Source organism: Bidens hawaiensis, unplaced genomic scaffold, assembly GCF_021521415.1.
Source record: "Bidens hawaiensis isolate Kalapana, Puna unplaced genomic scaffold, B.hawaiensis_p1.1 tig00014660_1, whole genome shotgun sequence".
NCBI lineage: Eukaryota > Viridiplantae > Streptophyta > Magnoliopsida > Asterales > Asteraceae > Bidens > Bidens hawaiensis.
Window position 1 is genome coordinate 85,937 of NW_027492283.1, and position 18,094 is coordinate 104,030.

At 35.1% G+C, this 18,094-nt stretch overlaps 1 protein-coding gene across 1 annotated transcript; it reads left to right on the forward strand.

The window, feature by feature from the left end:
- Positions 1 to 6,839: 6,839 nt before the first annotated feature.
- Positions 6,840 to 8,615, forward strand: LOC143547232 (glycerophosphodiester phosphodiesterase GDPDL3-like). Its single transcript, XM_077038710.1, has 4 exons — positions 6,840 to 7,068; positions 7,181 to 7,323; positions 7,410 to 7,922; positions 8,040 to 8,615. The coding sequence occupies exons 1-4, from the start codon at positions 6,840 to 6,842 to the stop codon at positions 8,415 to 8,417; spliced, it is 1,263 nt and encodes a 420-aa protein (XP_076894825.1). The 3' UTR covers positions 8,418 to 8,615.
- The last annotated feature ends 9,479 nt before the right edge of the window (positions 8,616 to 18,094 follow it).

Genomic DNA, 18,094 nt, shown 5'->3' on the forward strand with positions numbered 1-18,094 from the left:
ATGTACACGTTGGCAGAGTGGCAAATACTGAAGTTCTCGTTGACGAGACTTTTTGGAAATGAGTGGTTTTTGTTTTAAAGTCTCGAAACCTATAATGCTTTGTTATATAAGAAAGTGGATGTGACAAATAATGGAATTGATATTTTTATTTGTGGTTTACAAAGATAATGACAAACCAAGCTAGCATTGTCACTTTAAGAATGATTGGAAAAGAAATAGTGTATCCAAGAAAGAAATTTTATCGGGATGTATAACGGGTAGTTTGATTAGGAATATAACACGATTGCACAATTGGTTTTTGGTGATCTCTCTCTCTCCCTCTCTCTCTCTACTTGGTTGTTTTTCGTCGGCTAGACCAGAAGCTTCTCTCTCTCTCTCTCGGCCGTTTCTTCTCTTAGATCAGATGCACCATCTATGGGATTCTAAAGTACTGTTTGGTCGTAAATGCCTTTTGGAGCTTGGCATACGAGTTGACTTCTTTCCAAAACGACTGGGCCGAATTATCGGTTCCAATTCATCAAGCCAACATGAAAGTTATTTGAATGATTCGATATCATTTTATTTTATTGTCTAAAAAGTAATATATATTAGGTTACGTACAATACAACCCATGTAAGTTATTTGAATGATTCGATATCGTTTTATTTTATTGTCTAAAAAGTAATATATATCTGGTTACCTTACAACCCATGAAAGTTATTTGAATGATTCGATATCATGTTATCTTATTGTCTAAAAGTAATATATATTAGCTTACCATACAACCCAATAAGTATTGGAGATACAAATATTCAAATAAAGGAAATGGGAAACGTTTAGTCTAATCCATAAACAAAACTCATAACAAATATTATACATTAAACACAATATAATACTATTTGAGAAATTTGAAATTTGTATCATATAAAGCTAAGAAAATAATTTCCATATGATATATGTTTAACTTAACATTTATAATTCGACGAACTGTAAACTAATTACTTTATCATCATAAACAAAAACACAAATACGAATATAAGATGGACGTTTGTTGTGCTAAATATTTTTCTACAAATAAGGTTCAAAACTTAAAGTGGCCGGTCGCTACGAACATTAGGAACCACGTTCTTGTGGGTCAGCCTTACTTTGAAAGAAGTCGTCGTCTTCCTTAAATGGACACTAATTTTGTACGCCCTTCCCGTGTCATTCCCCTTTCGTTGTGGTGGACAAATTAATCACTACTTTGCAACTATTTTACTGTTAATATTAATAGTATATTACAGTTATGGACCCTGTGGTTTGGATTGTTTAACCCTTTGAATCCAAAATTAAATTTTGACGTATCATGCCATTTGGTGCCTTGCTAACCTCATCCCTTTTGTTCTGTCAAAATCTGATCACATGCCCCCGAAATGAAGGGCATTTAAGTCTTTTTATTCCAAAACCCTAAGAAAAACAAATATATAGTTAATCCAAAATTACTATTACTAATATATATAAATTAGGACTTTGGTGTCGCAAGTGTTACTTGACGACACCGTATTAGTCGGTGACTTTGTTATTTTTTTGGTATATTGGTTTTTATTAATCACAACTATTTTCTTTTGGTCACTACTGGTCCCAACTAATGAATTGGCTATGTCTAGTGTCCTATCTTATAGTCATGGCTCCGATACCAATCTGTAATACCCCGGCTAAAGTGAAAATGCCCGAGTGTGACGTACAGATTGTTAAAAACACATATGACACTATTAAGTGACAATATTATCGTTAATTCATTAATACTTTAAATACGCAGTTTAAACAAGTAATACAAGGAAAATAAATAAAACAAGCAGTGTGTTCATTTGTTTGAATAACCTAAGTCTAGTATCTTCATCGTGTGTCATCTTATACTAACTGTACCTGTAGCATATGTATAAAATAATGCCAATTATATAAATAGTTGATGAGTTCACACAGTTTGATATAATACGTTAAAAAACATACAATTCTATGAAACTTGTGAGATGTATAACTACAGCGCATGCAAGGGTTCTTTACACTCGAATCAATGGTCCTTAGTGTAAAGAACAAATGAAGGTCATATCCATTTGGTAACAACCAACGTACTCGGATATTCAGGTCCCTTTTCCACTTGATACAATTGAACTGAGTGCAAAGGGGGGCGTATGATCATACTTATTGAGGCAACCATTTGAAATCAACACACGTTACAAGTAAGCAAGTAAACACACAAGTCCATGTAGTGAATTGTAGTCTGTAAGCAAAAGCGTAAATATATGAAGTTGGTAGGATACATAAACTACCCCAAAAAATATGAAAACATTTAAAAAAAGGGGTGTAAGAAATTCACCTCGAAATCGAAGATAAACATGCAATTAAAAGCCGAAAGCACGATAACAAAACCAGAGCAACCAAAAGTGCGTAAAATAATCCAAAATGAGTGACTTCTCGAACTATAAGTAAAACAAAAACAAAATCTAACTAACGAGAATGAAAAAGTTGTAAATATTTTGTTAACAGGATTTAAGCATTATTTTAATATATGTTATTCACATATGGCATTTTTATATTTTTAAGTTTTAATGGAGTTTAACGATTTAATATCATTTTAATATTATTACTAACGCTATTATAAGACTTAAAGTGTTTACAAGGCACATATTTTTATCTCGAACAATAATTGTATAAATGGATTAAAGCTAATGAATTATCCATCTAATGTTCTATAAACTATCTTTAACGGATTAAATTATTTTAATACCATTTAATTAATAGTTTATAAGAGAACTTTAATATGTAATGCCCGTAAATTTCGTTAATCGGCTCGATCGTTTATAAATGTTTGTCAAAAAGCCGGGGTTTTATCTTTCTAATTTAGAGCCTTGTAATACGTTTTAAAAGTCCGTTTGTCCATCCTTTTTCCCAAAACATCCCCTCTTACGACTTAAAGTATTATATTAGTTAAACATAGCTACAATATTGCCCTTTAAACTTTACTAACCTTTTGAAAATTTAAGAAATAGTTACAACATTGACCTTTTAACTTTTAGTCATATATCCTTTTAAGTTTCATTTTTAACCCAACTTCCACCAACGATTTTTAAACATTCAAAATTTATTCATATGTTTATATTTCTTTTTAAATTACGCCATAAAAGCGATCGTCTTTTTTTCTCTTTAATTTGAGTATGGTATTGCTATAGTTGTTTTTAGTTAAAAAGAATTAACACTTTATGTATCGGTGTTTGCGACCTGGTTTTGATAGTTTTTAAATTAAACCGTGAGCCAAAACATTAGTAGCGGTTTTTTGTCATCGAAAACCATAACCGAACCATTGAAAATTGAAACCGAACCATTACCATCGGTCTGTGTTTCCCGCTGCATCGCACGGGCACCCGTCTAATATATATATATATATATATATATATATATATATATATATATATATATATATGGGAGATTTCAATTAAGAACCCTTTGAGTTTTAAGAACTCGAAAGAACTCAGTGTAACGATTTTTTTTTTTTTTGAATTTTTTTTACACATGCGTAATATATGTAAGTTACATACACGTAAAAAAATTACAGAATTTTTTACGCACCAAGTCGACTTTTTACATATGCGTAACGGACGTAAAAGTTAGTGTAACCACTTACATATTTATTCTCTCTCCTACTTTGACTTTTTTGCCAGATTTAATCTCAATCACATATTCTAATTCATTTAATTAAATATGTGGCCTAGAATTGAGTTCTTAAGTTCTTAAAACTTAACATGGTTCTCAAAATATCCCTCCCCTATATACATACATACATACATACATACATACATATATATCTAAATAATAAATATGAGACTAACACGGGCGAGGCCGTGATACAATGCCGAACCATGCATCCTTAGCGTGTGTTCGATGAACACGAGCTAATGGGTCCAGCAAAGAAGACGTTTTGAAGCTGTACAAGTATCCTTTGCCTACTCTAAAAGATCATGGAAAGCATAGTACTAACAAAATAGTTGAGGCATTCAACAAGTTTGTTCGAAAACCTGTTGAGGTTCAACTACCAGAAGATGGATGCTTAGAGTACGAGACCGATTGAAGATAAAGACGAAGCATAATACTAAATAGTAGAGAGAGATTGTTAGGCCATATTTTGTATATTAAATCTTTTGTATTGTCTTGTTTATTTATGTTTATATATAATCGTCTTTCATCTTAGCATCCATGTTTGGGCCTAAGGCAATTTGTAAGTAAGCCCATGGGCCCATGGAAATAATATAAAGTGAATGAGACTTGTACTATAAATAGTGCAAGCTTCTCATTCAACTTAACCTTTTGCCATGCTTATACCTTATCTTATCCAACAACTCTTCCACTTTCTCTCTTAACTTCATTTCTCGGCAAATAACCAAACAACAACAAGATCCGATATCTTGGTTACTTAGAGGTGATTTCCGCTAGCCTCTAAGGAGATTGATCCAAGAACTTTGTTGTTTGATCCCGATCATAGGACCTATAGCAAGTTAAAAATTGAAAATGACTCAAAACAAGAAATGATTTTAATATAATATGGTCGCAAGTTTGTAAATGGCGAATGCAAAAACGGTGTCAAAACAAAGCAGGGCGCAAAATGAGAAGCTGTCGCAAATGCTTGTGGTTTTTCGATTAAGAACGAAAAGAAACAAAACAAAAAAAATGTAACAATTACTGACGAAAATGATTACAAAATGAAAACGAATTGAATGAGCAAATCAACTAGCCATTGTGACTTAACTTTGCTTATAAGATTGATACTCATTTGCCTTATAACGAGCTGTTTTGAAACTAACATCCAACCTTCCAAGTCATCACCTTCAGCCCCTCTAGTCACACCAGCTGTGCAAACTGAATCACAGCTTCATTCAATCACTTTAGACAAATGCCTATTTTACCCCTGAACCTTATAAACTCTTAAACAAAGCCATTGACCACTGTTGACTCGGTCAATGTCCAACACTTAAAGTGACAATGCTAGCTTGGTTTGTCAGTATCTTTTCCTACCACAAATATCAATTCCGATCATTTGTCACACCCCCTTTTTTAAATGACAATGCATTGTAGGTTCCAAGACTTAAACCAAGACCACCCACTTCCCAAAAGTCTAGTCAACTAGAGCTTTAGCTCTGGGATCTGATAACACAAAATCTCCAAGGAAAACATTAACGGGTATATCACAACATACTTCGATATGTTATTCATCTTTTTTTACTTTACGTATCAGGTTAAGCTATCATCAACAATCGTGTCTTGTTGGTCCAACAGTGGAAGGATTCATGAAGATAGTTTTAGTGAAAACATAATTCAGAGGAATATGGAATTGTTTAACGATCAGTTGATATTTCTTGGGCTCCATCCTACCTGCCCCAGCTATACGAATTGTATGCGCCATGCGACTCGTATAGATGTCAGATCTTGTATAGTGTCACTGACCAGCTTACGTCTTGTATAGGCATTACCAATCGTATGACCTATAAACATTTTACTAAATACTTTTTTAAAATGTTTTTCAAATTTATTCTTCAATCACACTAGACAATCAAGAGAATACAAACAACAATATTTTGATTTTAATCAACGTTAATATTACATACAACCAAATTGTAATAAAAAAAATAATTTTTGAGTAGCTGGTCAATGATCATATATGTTATCTTTGTTGTTGAAAATATGAGATTTGTTATTGAACCATATACGGATTTTAGGGAGATATAAGAATTGTATTACTTTCGACTCATATTGGTTCAGTTGTCTAATTTTATTACAAAAGAAATATAAAAAAAATTATTATAATTTGAGAATCATACTTTTTTATACATAGGATTTTTTAAACATTCGAGTCGCGTATGCTTATATTACTCATATAAGGTTATAATACTCGCGTAGACCTATACTACTCTATTTGTACTGCTCGTATAGGCCTATACAACTCGTTCCATACTATTCATATGAGACTATATATGGTTATACGACTCGTATAAAAGTTACGTCAACCACAATTCTAACAAGTTCATCCGGTGTCTAATACCGAAAAAGTCATCCGAATCCGTACGACTCATATAGTTTCGTCAACCACAATTCTAACAAGTTCATATGGTGTATGGTACCGAAAAAGTCATCCGTATTTGTACGACTCATATAGAGTGTGTTTGGATAGTGGGCTAGGGTGATGGTATGATAGGGTCGGTGAGTTAAGAGCAGAAGAGGAGAAATCTAAACAAAATTGAGCATGAGAAGTTAAACCACCGGGACTGTGGTTGAACATCCAGCATGATGCGTTTTACCGCCAGCATAATTTGAGCATGAGAAGTTACGTGTTGGCTGCTTCAAGAAAATTTGGAATTAAATACATATCATCACCTGAAGTCAATTTTCTAACAAGTATTGTGAAAAGGTTCAGTCCAAAATCAACCAAATTAGTTTTTCGGTTTCTTGGAAAGGATGATATCGAGCCTACAACCAACCAAACATATCGTCATCTTTTGAGGAACCTGACATTTATCACAACATTTGCCCAAGGAATTATTGTTCCTAAATCGTATATATGGCCTGTTGGAAGTGATTTCAAAATGATGCTCCACTCCCGTATAATTACAGTTATGACCCCGTACGAGAGTATCTTCAGTATGTTGACAATGGTGTGTTTTCTGTTGATGGTGTGCTTTCTGATAACCCAATAACCCCATCTGCAGCATTCGGTAAGTCATCAACATGATTATATTTCTTTGTTCTTGTTGCTAATTTCTATGTAATTCTACAGATTGTTTATCCAACTTGGGGAATAACCACACTCAAAACAAAACCTTTGATCATATCATATGAAGGAGCAAGTGGTGATTACCCCGGGGTGTACTGATTTGGCGTATGAAAAAGCTGTTAATGACGGTGCAGATATTATCGATTGCCCTATTCAAATAACAAGCGATGGGATACCTATTTGTTTAGGTTCAACTAACCTCCTTGATAGAACGAATGTCGCCCAGTCAGAATTTACTAATATTATAACCATCCCTGAACTTCAATCTGGTGCTGGAATATTTACATTCAGTCTCACATGGGACCAGATTAAGACATTACAACATAAGTATTATACTCGCTAGTTTTATATCATCAACGTACTGGTTTTTCTTATTTTCTTATTGTTTTTTTAATATTTTAGCTGTAATTTACACACCGTATACAAACTACACGTTACCAAGAAATCCAAGGGCTGTTAATGATGGCAACCTTTCAAGACTATCCGACTTTTTGGACTTTGCTAGTAATGCTACTTCAGTCTCTGGTGTCTTGATCAACATTAAGGTGAGTCACATGATGACCGTCTCGTTATTTCATTTATCTAATAACTCACACGAAAGTGATACCATTTTTGTTCTTATAACTTGCAGAATGCAGCTTACTTATCTGCTAAGCAGGGATTGAGTGTAACAGATGCTGTTATGGACGTTTTGAATAAATCTACAATAAATAAACAAGGAACAAAGAAAATCTTGATTCAGTCATCAGATAGTGCCGTTCTGAAAATTTTCAAGGCAAGAAGCAACAGGCATGAGCTTGTTTATGAAGTTGATGAGAATATACGCGATGTCCTAAATTCAACAATTGCAGATATCAGTGAATTTGCCAATTATGTTATTATTGGGAAAGAATCTGTGTTTCCTAGAAACAGTCGCTTTCTTGGTGATCAAACTGATGTTGTTGCAAAGCTTCACGCTTTTAATCTCCCAGTGTATGTACAATTTTTTAATAACGAGTTTGTTTCACAGCCATGGGACTTCTTTTCAGACCCGTATGTCGAAATTAACTCGTACGTAAATGGAGCTGATGTTGATGGTGTCATTACATCTTATCCAGCTACATCTTCCAAATACAGAAGTAAGTTCATTTATATTGTTAACCTAGCTTTTTGAGGTCAAAATCATTAGTTTTATAAGTTAGAATTCACATTGCTATTTAACACAATTTTGAAACTTTTAGAACACTCATGCTTTCAGTCTACTAGTTATATGCTATTTTGACTTTCCAAGCCAAACCACATATATATTTATGGGTTTCTTGATCATAATTTCTTCGTGTTAATTTTGGTGGAATTTAGGAACCGTTGTCTAGGATTACCAGCAGATCAGAGACCATCATACATGAGTCCAGCACTGCCTGGTCAATTATTCTCGTTCATGACACCTCAATATTTCCCACCAGCTGAAGCTCCTAATCCTGTTTTGGAAGATGCTGACGTGGCTCAAGGACCCATACCACCTACAAGACCATCTGCGCCATCTGGAAATAGGACAGCAACATCACCACGGGCTTCACCAAGTGATCAGCCACCTAAAAGTGTGGTGCAGATTCTGTTTTCTGTTGTGGCTGTTGTTGGTACAATTATACTGGTGCTTTGAGGGGACAAATATACAGTCATTTGGTTCTATACTCCGATTCATGTTTAATGAGTCCTGGGCTAATGCAGGACTGCTTGTCTTAAGAATACTGAATCAGTTGATTGATTGTTGTATAAATGTATAATATGTGTAAGTACTGATATATTTTTGGTGTGTAAGCTATATATATATAAGCAAGCCAATGGCTTGTTATTTGTAAAATAGATTATACTTGTATTATACTAATAAACCCTAACAATAAACTAATTATAAATATAATTAAAAAAATTCTTCAAAAGTTTGAGCATAAATGTTATTAATCCCCACTTGTTACATATAAAGTTTGGAAACAACGCTCATGTTACATCTTAACGGAGGAGAGCCCTCAATAGGCCTACAGTCCATATACTAATAAATCCTAAGAGTAAACTAATTATAATTAGCAACTTTTCTAGAGTTTGGAGCATAGATATTATGCATTTGCCTCACTTGTTAATAATAAAATTTGAAACACTCATGTTGCATCTTAAATTGTTGCTGGCATCTAGAATCTGAACAGTTATAACTTAAACTGGAACATGGTGGCGATTTGTTAGAAAACGACCGCAATCTCAAGTTGGAACACAAGTAGAAAACTAGAACACCCATGCTGCATCTTGAATAGTTGCCGGAATCTAGAATCTAAACAGTTTAAGATTCATTTGGAATAATAGCTGGGCTCCACAAAATGATAAATTGTTTTACTTGGAGAGCGGCACTAGATAGAATATCTGTAGAAGCACTTCAAAAGAGGAGAGGGGGGGGGGGGGGGTAAACGACAATTCAAGTGTACGTTTAATGTGCGGCAATAAAGTGGCATATCTAGTTTTTTTTTCATGATTGGGGCTAAATATGGTTAAGGTTAATTAATGATTTCATTAAGAAACTGCCTCTAAATCGGTCGGAGGTAGAATATGTTTGGTTCACTTAAAAGACACATGTTAATGGTTTATATAGCCTTAATATGTTAGTTTTAGAAATATACTAAACCCATTCCCATTGCCTCTTAATGGCTCAACACAAGGATGCCAAACGATCTCTTAGACAGCTTGAGTCATAGTGGGTTGGGTACAAAAAGTATTAGTCACACATAACTTTATGAGTGTCAAAGGATTTAACCTTAATTGACTCATTCAGAAAGTTTCTGAAATTTTCAATCACTGTCACTACTAATAAACAACTTATAGCTACTGAAATAAAACAAATATAATTTGAAGAAATAAAATAAAAATATCGAAATAAACGTCTATCATATAGATGAGGATAACTAGTGACAACTTAGGGCTTCTAAGAGGTTGACACTTCAAGCCGGCCTACCAACTATACTTCATAGATGAGAATAAACTTGAAATCATCAATTCAACAATGAAAGTATATAAATAAATAAAATCATATTCAATTCAATTTGCAAAAAAAATCAAACTGTGATGCTGTATCATGATTCATATAAAGAAAAATGCAATTATAAACAATCTGAAACCTAGACACTATTTTGTTATGGTATATACAAATCATCACCATCACCACCACCACCACTACCATCATCATAAATCTCATTAATAACAAAGCTATGGTAGGGTTTTAGGAGGGCAGGATGTAGATATCCTTACCTCTACCCCGTAAGAACGGAGAGGCTGCTTCCAGTGAGAACCCCGGTCAAGCATTGGACATAAGGCACACAGCACACAACCATCGGCCGATTGGTGCACGTACCATTGTCTTTCGGCTATCAACGTCACCACATGATGTCTGATTAACATTCCGCCACTTTTAACGCTATTTTCACGAAATTAGTAAAATATCGTCAAAATAGTGCAAATTCACACACATATATATACATGGTTATACAAATATATTTAACAAATCAAGAAGACTGATTCCAACTAAAACAACTAAGGAACAATAAAACACCCTACGGAAAACTTAGCAACCTCCAATTTCAACTTAGAATTCCTCACCATTACAAATCTGATTGAAGCTATTTCAACCTATGAATCTGCAGTTAAACAACCCTGATGTAGCGTTGTGATTCTGTGAACCCGTGTTGGTCGAATAAACTGAACCTTGAGAGAGAGATGGGAATTAAATTAACAAAATAGGCTTGAAAATGGGGCTTGGGCTATTAACAATATCAAAAAGGCCCAGTTTTATTTAATCAAAGTTTATGGGAACAATATATTGATGGGCTAAAGTCCGGTAGAGGCCTTCTTACCCTCGCCTCAAGAAAAATACACCCCTGGCGGCGGGGCTGGCGGTATATCAAGTTATCAACTAAGGAGCTCATCACTTGTTATTCTAACCTAATAAAAGTATTAGTTTGGGTTATCCTAGAAATGATTATAAAGATGAGAGTATTCTTCTCTAAAATTATGTGATGAAGATTTGTAAATTATAAGGTATGCTTATGAGTGGTTATAAGTAGACGAGAGAGAAAATGTTATATGTGAAAATTAAATTTAGGGTTTTACTGTTCATACCGTATAATTTTTTAATATATTCTAAAAGTGGTTGTGAGTGGAGGAAAGAGAAAAGATAATGATAAATGTATAAAAAAGATTATTTAATATTTAATTAAACAGCAGAGAGAAAAACAGTTATTTTTATTATAATTATATGATATATATATATATATAGATATATGTTAGGGAATGAGTTGGGAATGCTCGATATGGTTGGTTGTAGGGCATCATCCTTTCCAAGAAACCGAAAAACTAATTTGGTTGATTTTGGACTGAACCTTTTCACAATACTTGTTAGAAAATTGACTTCAGGTGATGATATGTATTTAATTCCAAATTTTCTTGAAGCAGCCAACACATAACTTCTCATGCTCAAATTATGCTGGTGGTAAAACGCATCATGCTGGATATTCAACCACAGTCCTGGTGGTTTAATTTCGTCCGCGACATAGTCTAACAGTAAGAATTTTGGAAGTCATGTTCTAGCTTATATAGTCAATTCAAGTTTGTTTCTTGAGCTCTTAATTTCTGAAAAGTACATTTGTTCCAAAAGGTCAACAAAAACTTTACTTTTCTTCTTTTATTTTTCTTAATAGCAATATTTAGAGCTGTCAATTTTCGATTAAGACGCATTGATATCCATTAATGAACTCACGAATGAACCAGTAATTGTGTTTTTTTCTCATAATTTTCATAAAACTGAATTCATAAAATTTATATTTATTTATAAAGTTGATAAACGGTTTGTAAATTTATAAATATATAACTTATTAAACATGCTACACTTAAACATGATGCTTTATCACAGCATATAGTTTATATTTTAATTTTTTTCAATATATCAAGAACATCGTATTAATAAAAAGACAGAATTACAGATATGTTTGTACTGAATTTCGCTTATTATTCTTTATCTTCAAAATTGATTTGTTTTGCCTTTAGGTTTCTAAATCCAATAGCATTTATCCTTTAGCCCTAATCCCGTTAAATTTCATTTTTAAGTTAGGCCATATGCTTTGCACATGAGGGTAAATTGGTAATTTTACCTATCTAATTGAAAACATTATAATAAATAAAAAAAATAAATTTAAAAACTCATCACTCTCTCTTTCTCGACCACCCCCATCACCACCACCACCACCGTAAAAACAACCACCACAATTACCAGAGTTGAAACAGTTTATTAACCCGTCAGCCAAATAACATGCCTGATATTCTTCTTCCTTGAAACCCTAACTGTAATAACATATACCGATTTGTGATTGCAAGTTAGGGTTTTGAAATCCCCTAACTGATTTTGCTAAAACAAAGCCCTAGTGTGAATATGATATAATCCTATCCTGGTCACCAAATCCCTATCCCAAATCGTTGTTGTTGGGAGCAATTAACCATGAATTACACGGTGCCGAAGACTTTGTGTCGGCGTCGACTAAAGCCCCAAACTTGTTTTAAATTAAACCCCACAGGCAATCGGTTAGATTTCGATTCCAATTTTGGTGCGGAATCAGTTGAAGGTGTCAAGCTCATTTTAACTAGAAATCGGCACCTGCAACCACCACAAATATCCACCGATGTTGCAACACACATCCGCCTCCTTCTTTGGCTTTGATTTTCCATCGCCTGGTTAAAGCTTCAACGATGGAGACGGTTGTTGTAGTGGCTGCGATAGGGTTTAGATTTGGTGTGGTGTGGTAGTGAATGGCGGTGAAGGTGTAAATGGTTAGGCCTGGTGGTTGTGTTGGTGGTAGCAGGCGGGGGTTGGTTGTGGCTGGAGGTTAGAGGTAGCTACGGCAGGTGTGCTAAGTTGGAGTGAGGTAGAAGAAGAGATACGTGATGGGTGTATATATATTTTATATTAAGTTTTTAAATTTGTTTTTGTTATTTATTTATTTATTTTTTTATCTTGCAATTTCACAATTTCAAATAGAAAAGCAAATGTTTAGATTACATCGAAACAAAAGGCAAGCAGACAACAAGCTGCGCCGCTACTCCTTTTTGTATTGCAAAACCCAATCTTTTAAAAACTACATTTGCTTATCTTGAAGTCATAACATTACTATGCATGACCCGCTGAACACGGGTAAGTAGCTCCATAGCTTCAGCCGCGAGAAAACCAAAAATGTCAAAAGCAAAAGGAATAAATACATGTTGGTTTTCAAGACACGCCTTCTCATGTTTTGCCACCTTACCTGAAGCAGCTTTTAATGCAACTTGATCAACTACGAAACTACTACTCCTTAAGCCCACCAAAGGGGAAACCCCTGTTAAATCCACACACACGTGTTTTCCTCCTATCCATCCAAACACCAAAATGTCAGCCGATCGAAGAGATAATCTTCCTTCCGATGGGTATGGCACATGACCTATGGCTAAAGGACAAGCGTTATTGGATTTGAAAACGTGAAGGACAAAACAGAACAATTTCTTAGATAAAGTACAATGAGTGAAATTGAGTATAAACATAAATTTCATCATTTAAGTTTACGTTAAATTGTATTTTTTTTAAACTTAACTAATAAGGTTATTTGTTTGAAGATTTGTAAGACATTTGGTCCTTTTCACTAATCGTCGTTAACCTTTTCCGTTAATGAGGTGTAAAATGACCTAACAACCACTACAACAAAATAGGCCTATTTCATAGGCAATTATTGTCTCTATATCCCCAGTTTGTCGTCGAGATAGCCCGTATCGACAACATGTCGTTGATATAAATTTCATCGCAACTTCTTTGTCATGAAAGTTGAAAATTTTCGTCCGGATAAGCCATCCATCGATCCATCACTAGTAGAAAAAAAAAGCTTTTAATGACATACGCACTATGGCATGCGGTGATTTATAACGCGCAAATATGCGTGTCATTAAAAAAGTTATATTTTTCAAAAATTATAAGATTTATGACACTTATTTTTGTACATCATAGAACCAATGTCATAAATTAAAAAACAAAACATGCGTGTCATATTTGCATGTCATCTTGAAATCAAATAAAAAATAAACACCAGCCCATCCTCCCAAGTAGCACCCAACACACTTTATCATTCGGTAACTTTCCCTCACAATTGAACATCGATCTTTTCCATCAGTGAACGATCTTCACCATCTGTCAACTTCAACCAACGATCTTCACCATCAGTCCCACTACACCACCATACGCCATCTTGCGTTCAGCCCACAATTTTGTTTTTGGCACACGATAGCATCTAGGGTTTGCTTATTTGAAGTAAAATTTTCGTTTAACTGAAGGATTATTTGCAAGAGTTCAACTACTGTGAGGTATGTGCCTTCAATGTTACTTTGTTCTACTACTAATTTCACCTTCAATTTCATCTAGGCTTTTAATGGATTGTTAATTTTCTTTTTTAAATATTTGTGACGATTATTAAAAGGTATTGGACTTATTTGACTAGATTATGGAGTAGGTATGACTATTAAAGTGTTATTATGATCTTTTAGGGTTGTTTTTGCGAATTGTTGTGGTAGATAAAAAAAACTTGTCTGGTTATCGATCAATAATGTGTGGTACAATTAGCAATGTGTTTTTGTGTGTGTGTGTGTGTGTGCGCCACTGTGTGTAGAATATATGCTTAATAATGAGGAGTATTAGGGTTTGAGCGTGTAAAATTTACAGGTTCTGATAGTTAAGGTGGGATACTTGGATATTGGTGTTGAATTCTTGCTACATGATTATCCTGAAATGAAGGTTATAAAAAAATATGATTTGTTTCTGAGTACATTCATTAGTAAATGACACATTTTTACAATTACAGCATTAAAATGTTTTTACACCTGCATGCTTATAAATTACCGAAAGGTACTTGTCACTCGACCGTATCTGTAACTATGGTCATATTACTTATTGGCTAAAACTTTTCCAATAAATAATTTGTAATAGGCCATTAGTCAAACCTTGTATACAAAACCCCACAATACTAGTAGTAACCATTCCGTAACTTTATAGAGATTTAATCACTGCAACATAATTGAAACCTTTTAAAAATATTTTGAAAGCATTTGGACTATTTGCCATGAGTTTAATAACTTTTAAAAATCATCATGACAATATTAGAAAACTAATTATCTCACGCAAATGTGAGTTGTACAAAACTCAAATGCCTCACCTTGCAAGTTTATAATTTACAATCCTTCTGCTAATTAAGCACCTAGATTAACCCACTGTAGTGTGTGTGTGTGTGTGTATAAACCGAAAATCTTTAACGATAATCACGAGATTGAGAACTTTACACTATAGCTGAGATTTGGATTCGTGTACTAAAGTCTCGATCAATCGGATAAGGTAGTTGAAGGTACACAAGGTATTATACCAACACTTATACCATAACAAAGTGTGAGAGAACAAAAGGAAATGAGCGAAGAATGAAGCTTGGATCACCTCCCATTTATAGCTGAGTTTTAGGTCAATCGCGTATTGCGACGACCTTAACATAAGGTCATCGCATAGCGTGATGGCTTTATAGCCTTGCTGAGTCAGCCCTAGCTATGCCACGTGGCAGGCAACGTGTCATTGCTGCCTAGCCTCCACGTCACGTATAACGATGGGTCAACTGAGAACCCGCCATGTATCGCAATGAACAAAAAAAATTATGGATAATAATAACCCTTCGTGTATCACAACGAGGCCTATCTCCACCCGTTGCGTAGCGTGATGGGAATAAAAATTTGATTTCCACCAAAAATACTAAGGCAGCTCTCAAGCGGCTCGCGGTGATGCGAGAAGTGTACAGTGCACCATCAAAGCGCCACATTGCTCCTATCGCATTTCGCCCGAGCCCGTGTGTTTCGGGTGCTTTGCACCCTCTCTAAGACCACTGAGTATGTCTTTTCATACAAGAATATTATCAATGTGAGCATCTTCCTTATAAAGAGCTTACAAGTTATTCTCTTTAGCAATGTAGGACAAGTTCTATTTTCTTATTTTTACCCATGTGGAATAACTCCACTTTCATCTTTCACCAACGTGGGAGAAACCCACCTTCCTATAACTTCAAAGTGGGATATTCCCATATTCTTATTTCATATTCTCCATCATATAGTTTTAAATTAATTTTGGTCCTTTGTCTTTCCTTAATTGTCAAATTTGGACCGATATTTAAGGATGTTACATCCTCCCCCCTTGGGATGAATCTCTTCCTCAAGATTTGTTTATCTAAAGTGTGGGTATTCTAACTCTTGTTAACTCTAAGGGTATGTTTAGTTGGAGGTAATGGAATGAAGAAGGAATGAAATGTGAGAAGGAATGGAAATGAACAATGGAATGAAATGGATCATTACATTCCTTTGTCTTGTTTGGTTAACCTATAGGAATGAAATGAATTATTATTTTATGTTGTTTGGTATCCAAAAAAATTATAGGAATGAAATAGAAATAATAAAAACACTCCTATCTCAATATATAAATATTTTTACCAAAAAAAAAAAACTACATTGGTGACGGTGGTGGTAGCTCCGGTGACAAAAATGGTGGTGGCGATGGCGACGGTGGTGCTGGTGGTGGCGGTCAAGCAGCAGGGGAGATGGTTGTGGTGGTGGTGGTGGTGGGGGGTGGCGGTGGTTAAGCAGTGGTAGCATTGGTAGTGATGGAATAGGCTCACGATTCGACTTTGATCGTTATGGACTAGTACCAAGATTGAGCCCTAGACAAGCGGACCTTATTTTAACAGCCGGAACAGTAACAATGAAAATGGCCCCTTCCTTAGTGAGATTGTACGAGCAAATGCCTGAACCAAAATATGTTATTGCTATGGGAGCATGTACAATTACAGGGGGGATGTTCAGTACTGATTTGTATAGTACTGTTCGTGGAGTCGATAAGCTAATTCCTGTAGATGTCTATTTGCCGGGCTATCCACCTAAACCAGAAGCAATTATAGATGCTATAACAAAACTTCGTAAGAAAATATCTCGATAAATCTATCCAGATAGAATTATGTCTCAGCGAAAGAATCGGTGTTTTACTACCAATCACAAGTTTCAGGTTGGGCATAGTATTCATACTGGAAATTATGATAAAGGATTCTTTTATCAACCGCCATCTACCTCAGAGATTCCTCCTGAAACATTTTTCAAATACAAAAGTTCAGTATCTTCCCACGAATTAGTAAATTAGACAGGATTCTTTTGCACAGAATAAAAGTTGTGGCTCAATCTTCAGAAATTTTATCGGAAATCTGAAATACTTATACCTACAAAAAAATGCGGGAGAGATAAAAAAGATGCAGGGTAATTTGTCTGCTTGGCTAGTTAAGCATGCGCTAATTCATAGATCTTTGGGCTTTGATTACCAAGGAATAGAGACTTTACAAATAAAACCCGGGGATTGGCATTCCATTGCTGTCATTTTATATGTATATGGTTACAATTATCTCCGTTCCCAATGCGCCAATGATGTAGCACCGGGCGGACTATTAGCTAGTGTGTATCATCTTACTAGAATAGAGTATGGCGTGGATCAACCAGAAGAGGTATGCATAAAAGTATTTGCCCCGAGGAGGGATCCTAGAATTCCGTCTGTGATGGTAGGGTGGCGACAACGGTGGTAGCGGTCAGGTGGTGGTGGTCACGCAACGGAAATGGTGGTGGTGGTGATGGCCAAGCAGAGGCGATGACAACGGTTGCGGTGGTTCCTGCAACGATGTTTGCGACAGCGGTGGCGGTAGTAACGCTGGTTGTAAGGTGGTGGTGGTGGCGGCGGCGGCGGTAGCGCTGATGGTAAGGTGGTGGTGGTGGCGACGGTGTTGGTAGTGGCGGTCAGGTGGTGGTGGTGGTGATAGTAGTGGCGCTGGTTATTGTTAAGTGGTGGAGTTGCTGAGAAAGTATGGTGAAGGAGGAATGGAATGAAAAAAAAGAAGGGGGGTGGGAAGGAATGATTTTGATGGAATGGGATTCCATTCCATTGAGTAACCAAACATCACATTTTTCATTCCCACGTAATGAATCATTCCATTCCCCCTATCATTTCTGCATATCAAACGCTACCTAAGTCTATAAATGATGTAATCAGTCAATAGTTTAGAACATCATCAGTAATTGTAAATTGCTAAGCATAGTTATCAGTTGTGTTTAACTATTTACCTTACTTCTGCATTCTTAACATTTATTGATGTTGACTAGATTGTACTTTCGATTCGGTCTATTGAATCTTTTCAACCATTCTTCTTGGTTGGCCTTTCATTATTCATATTT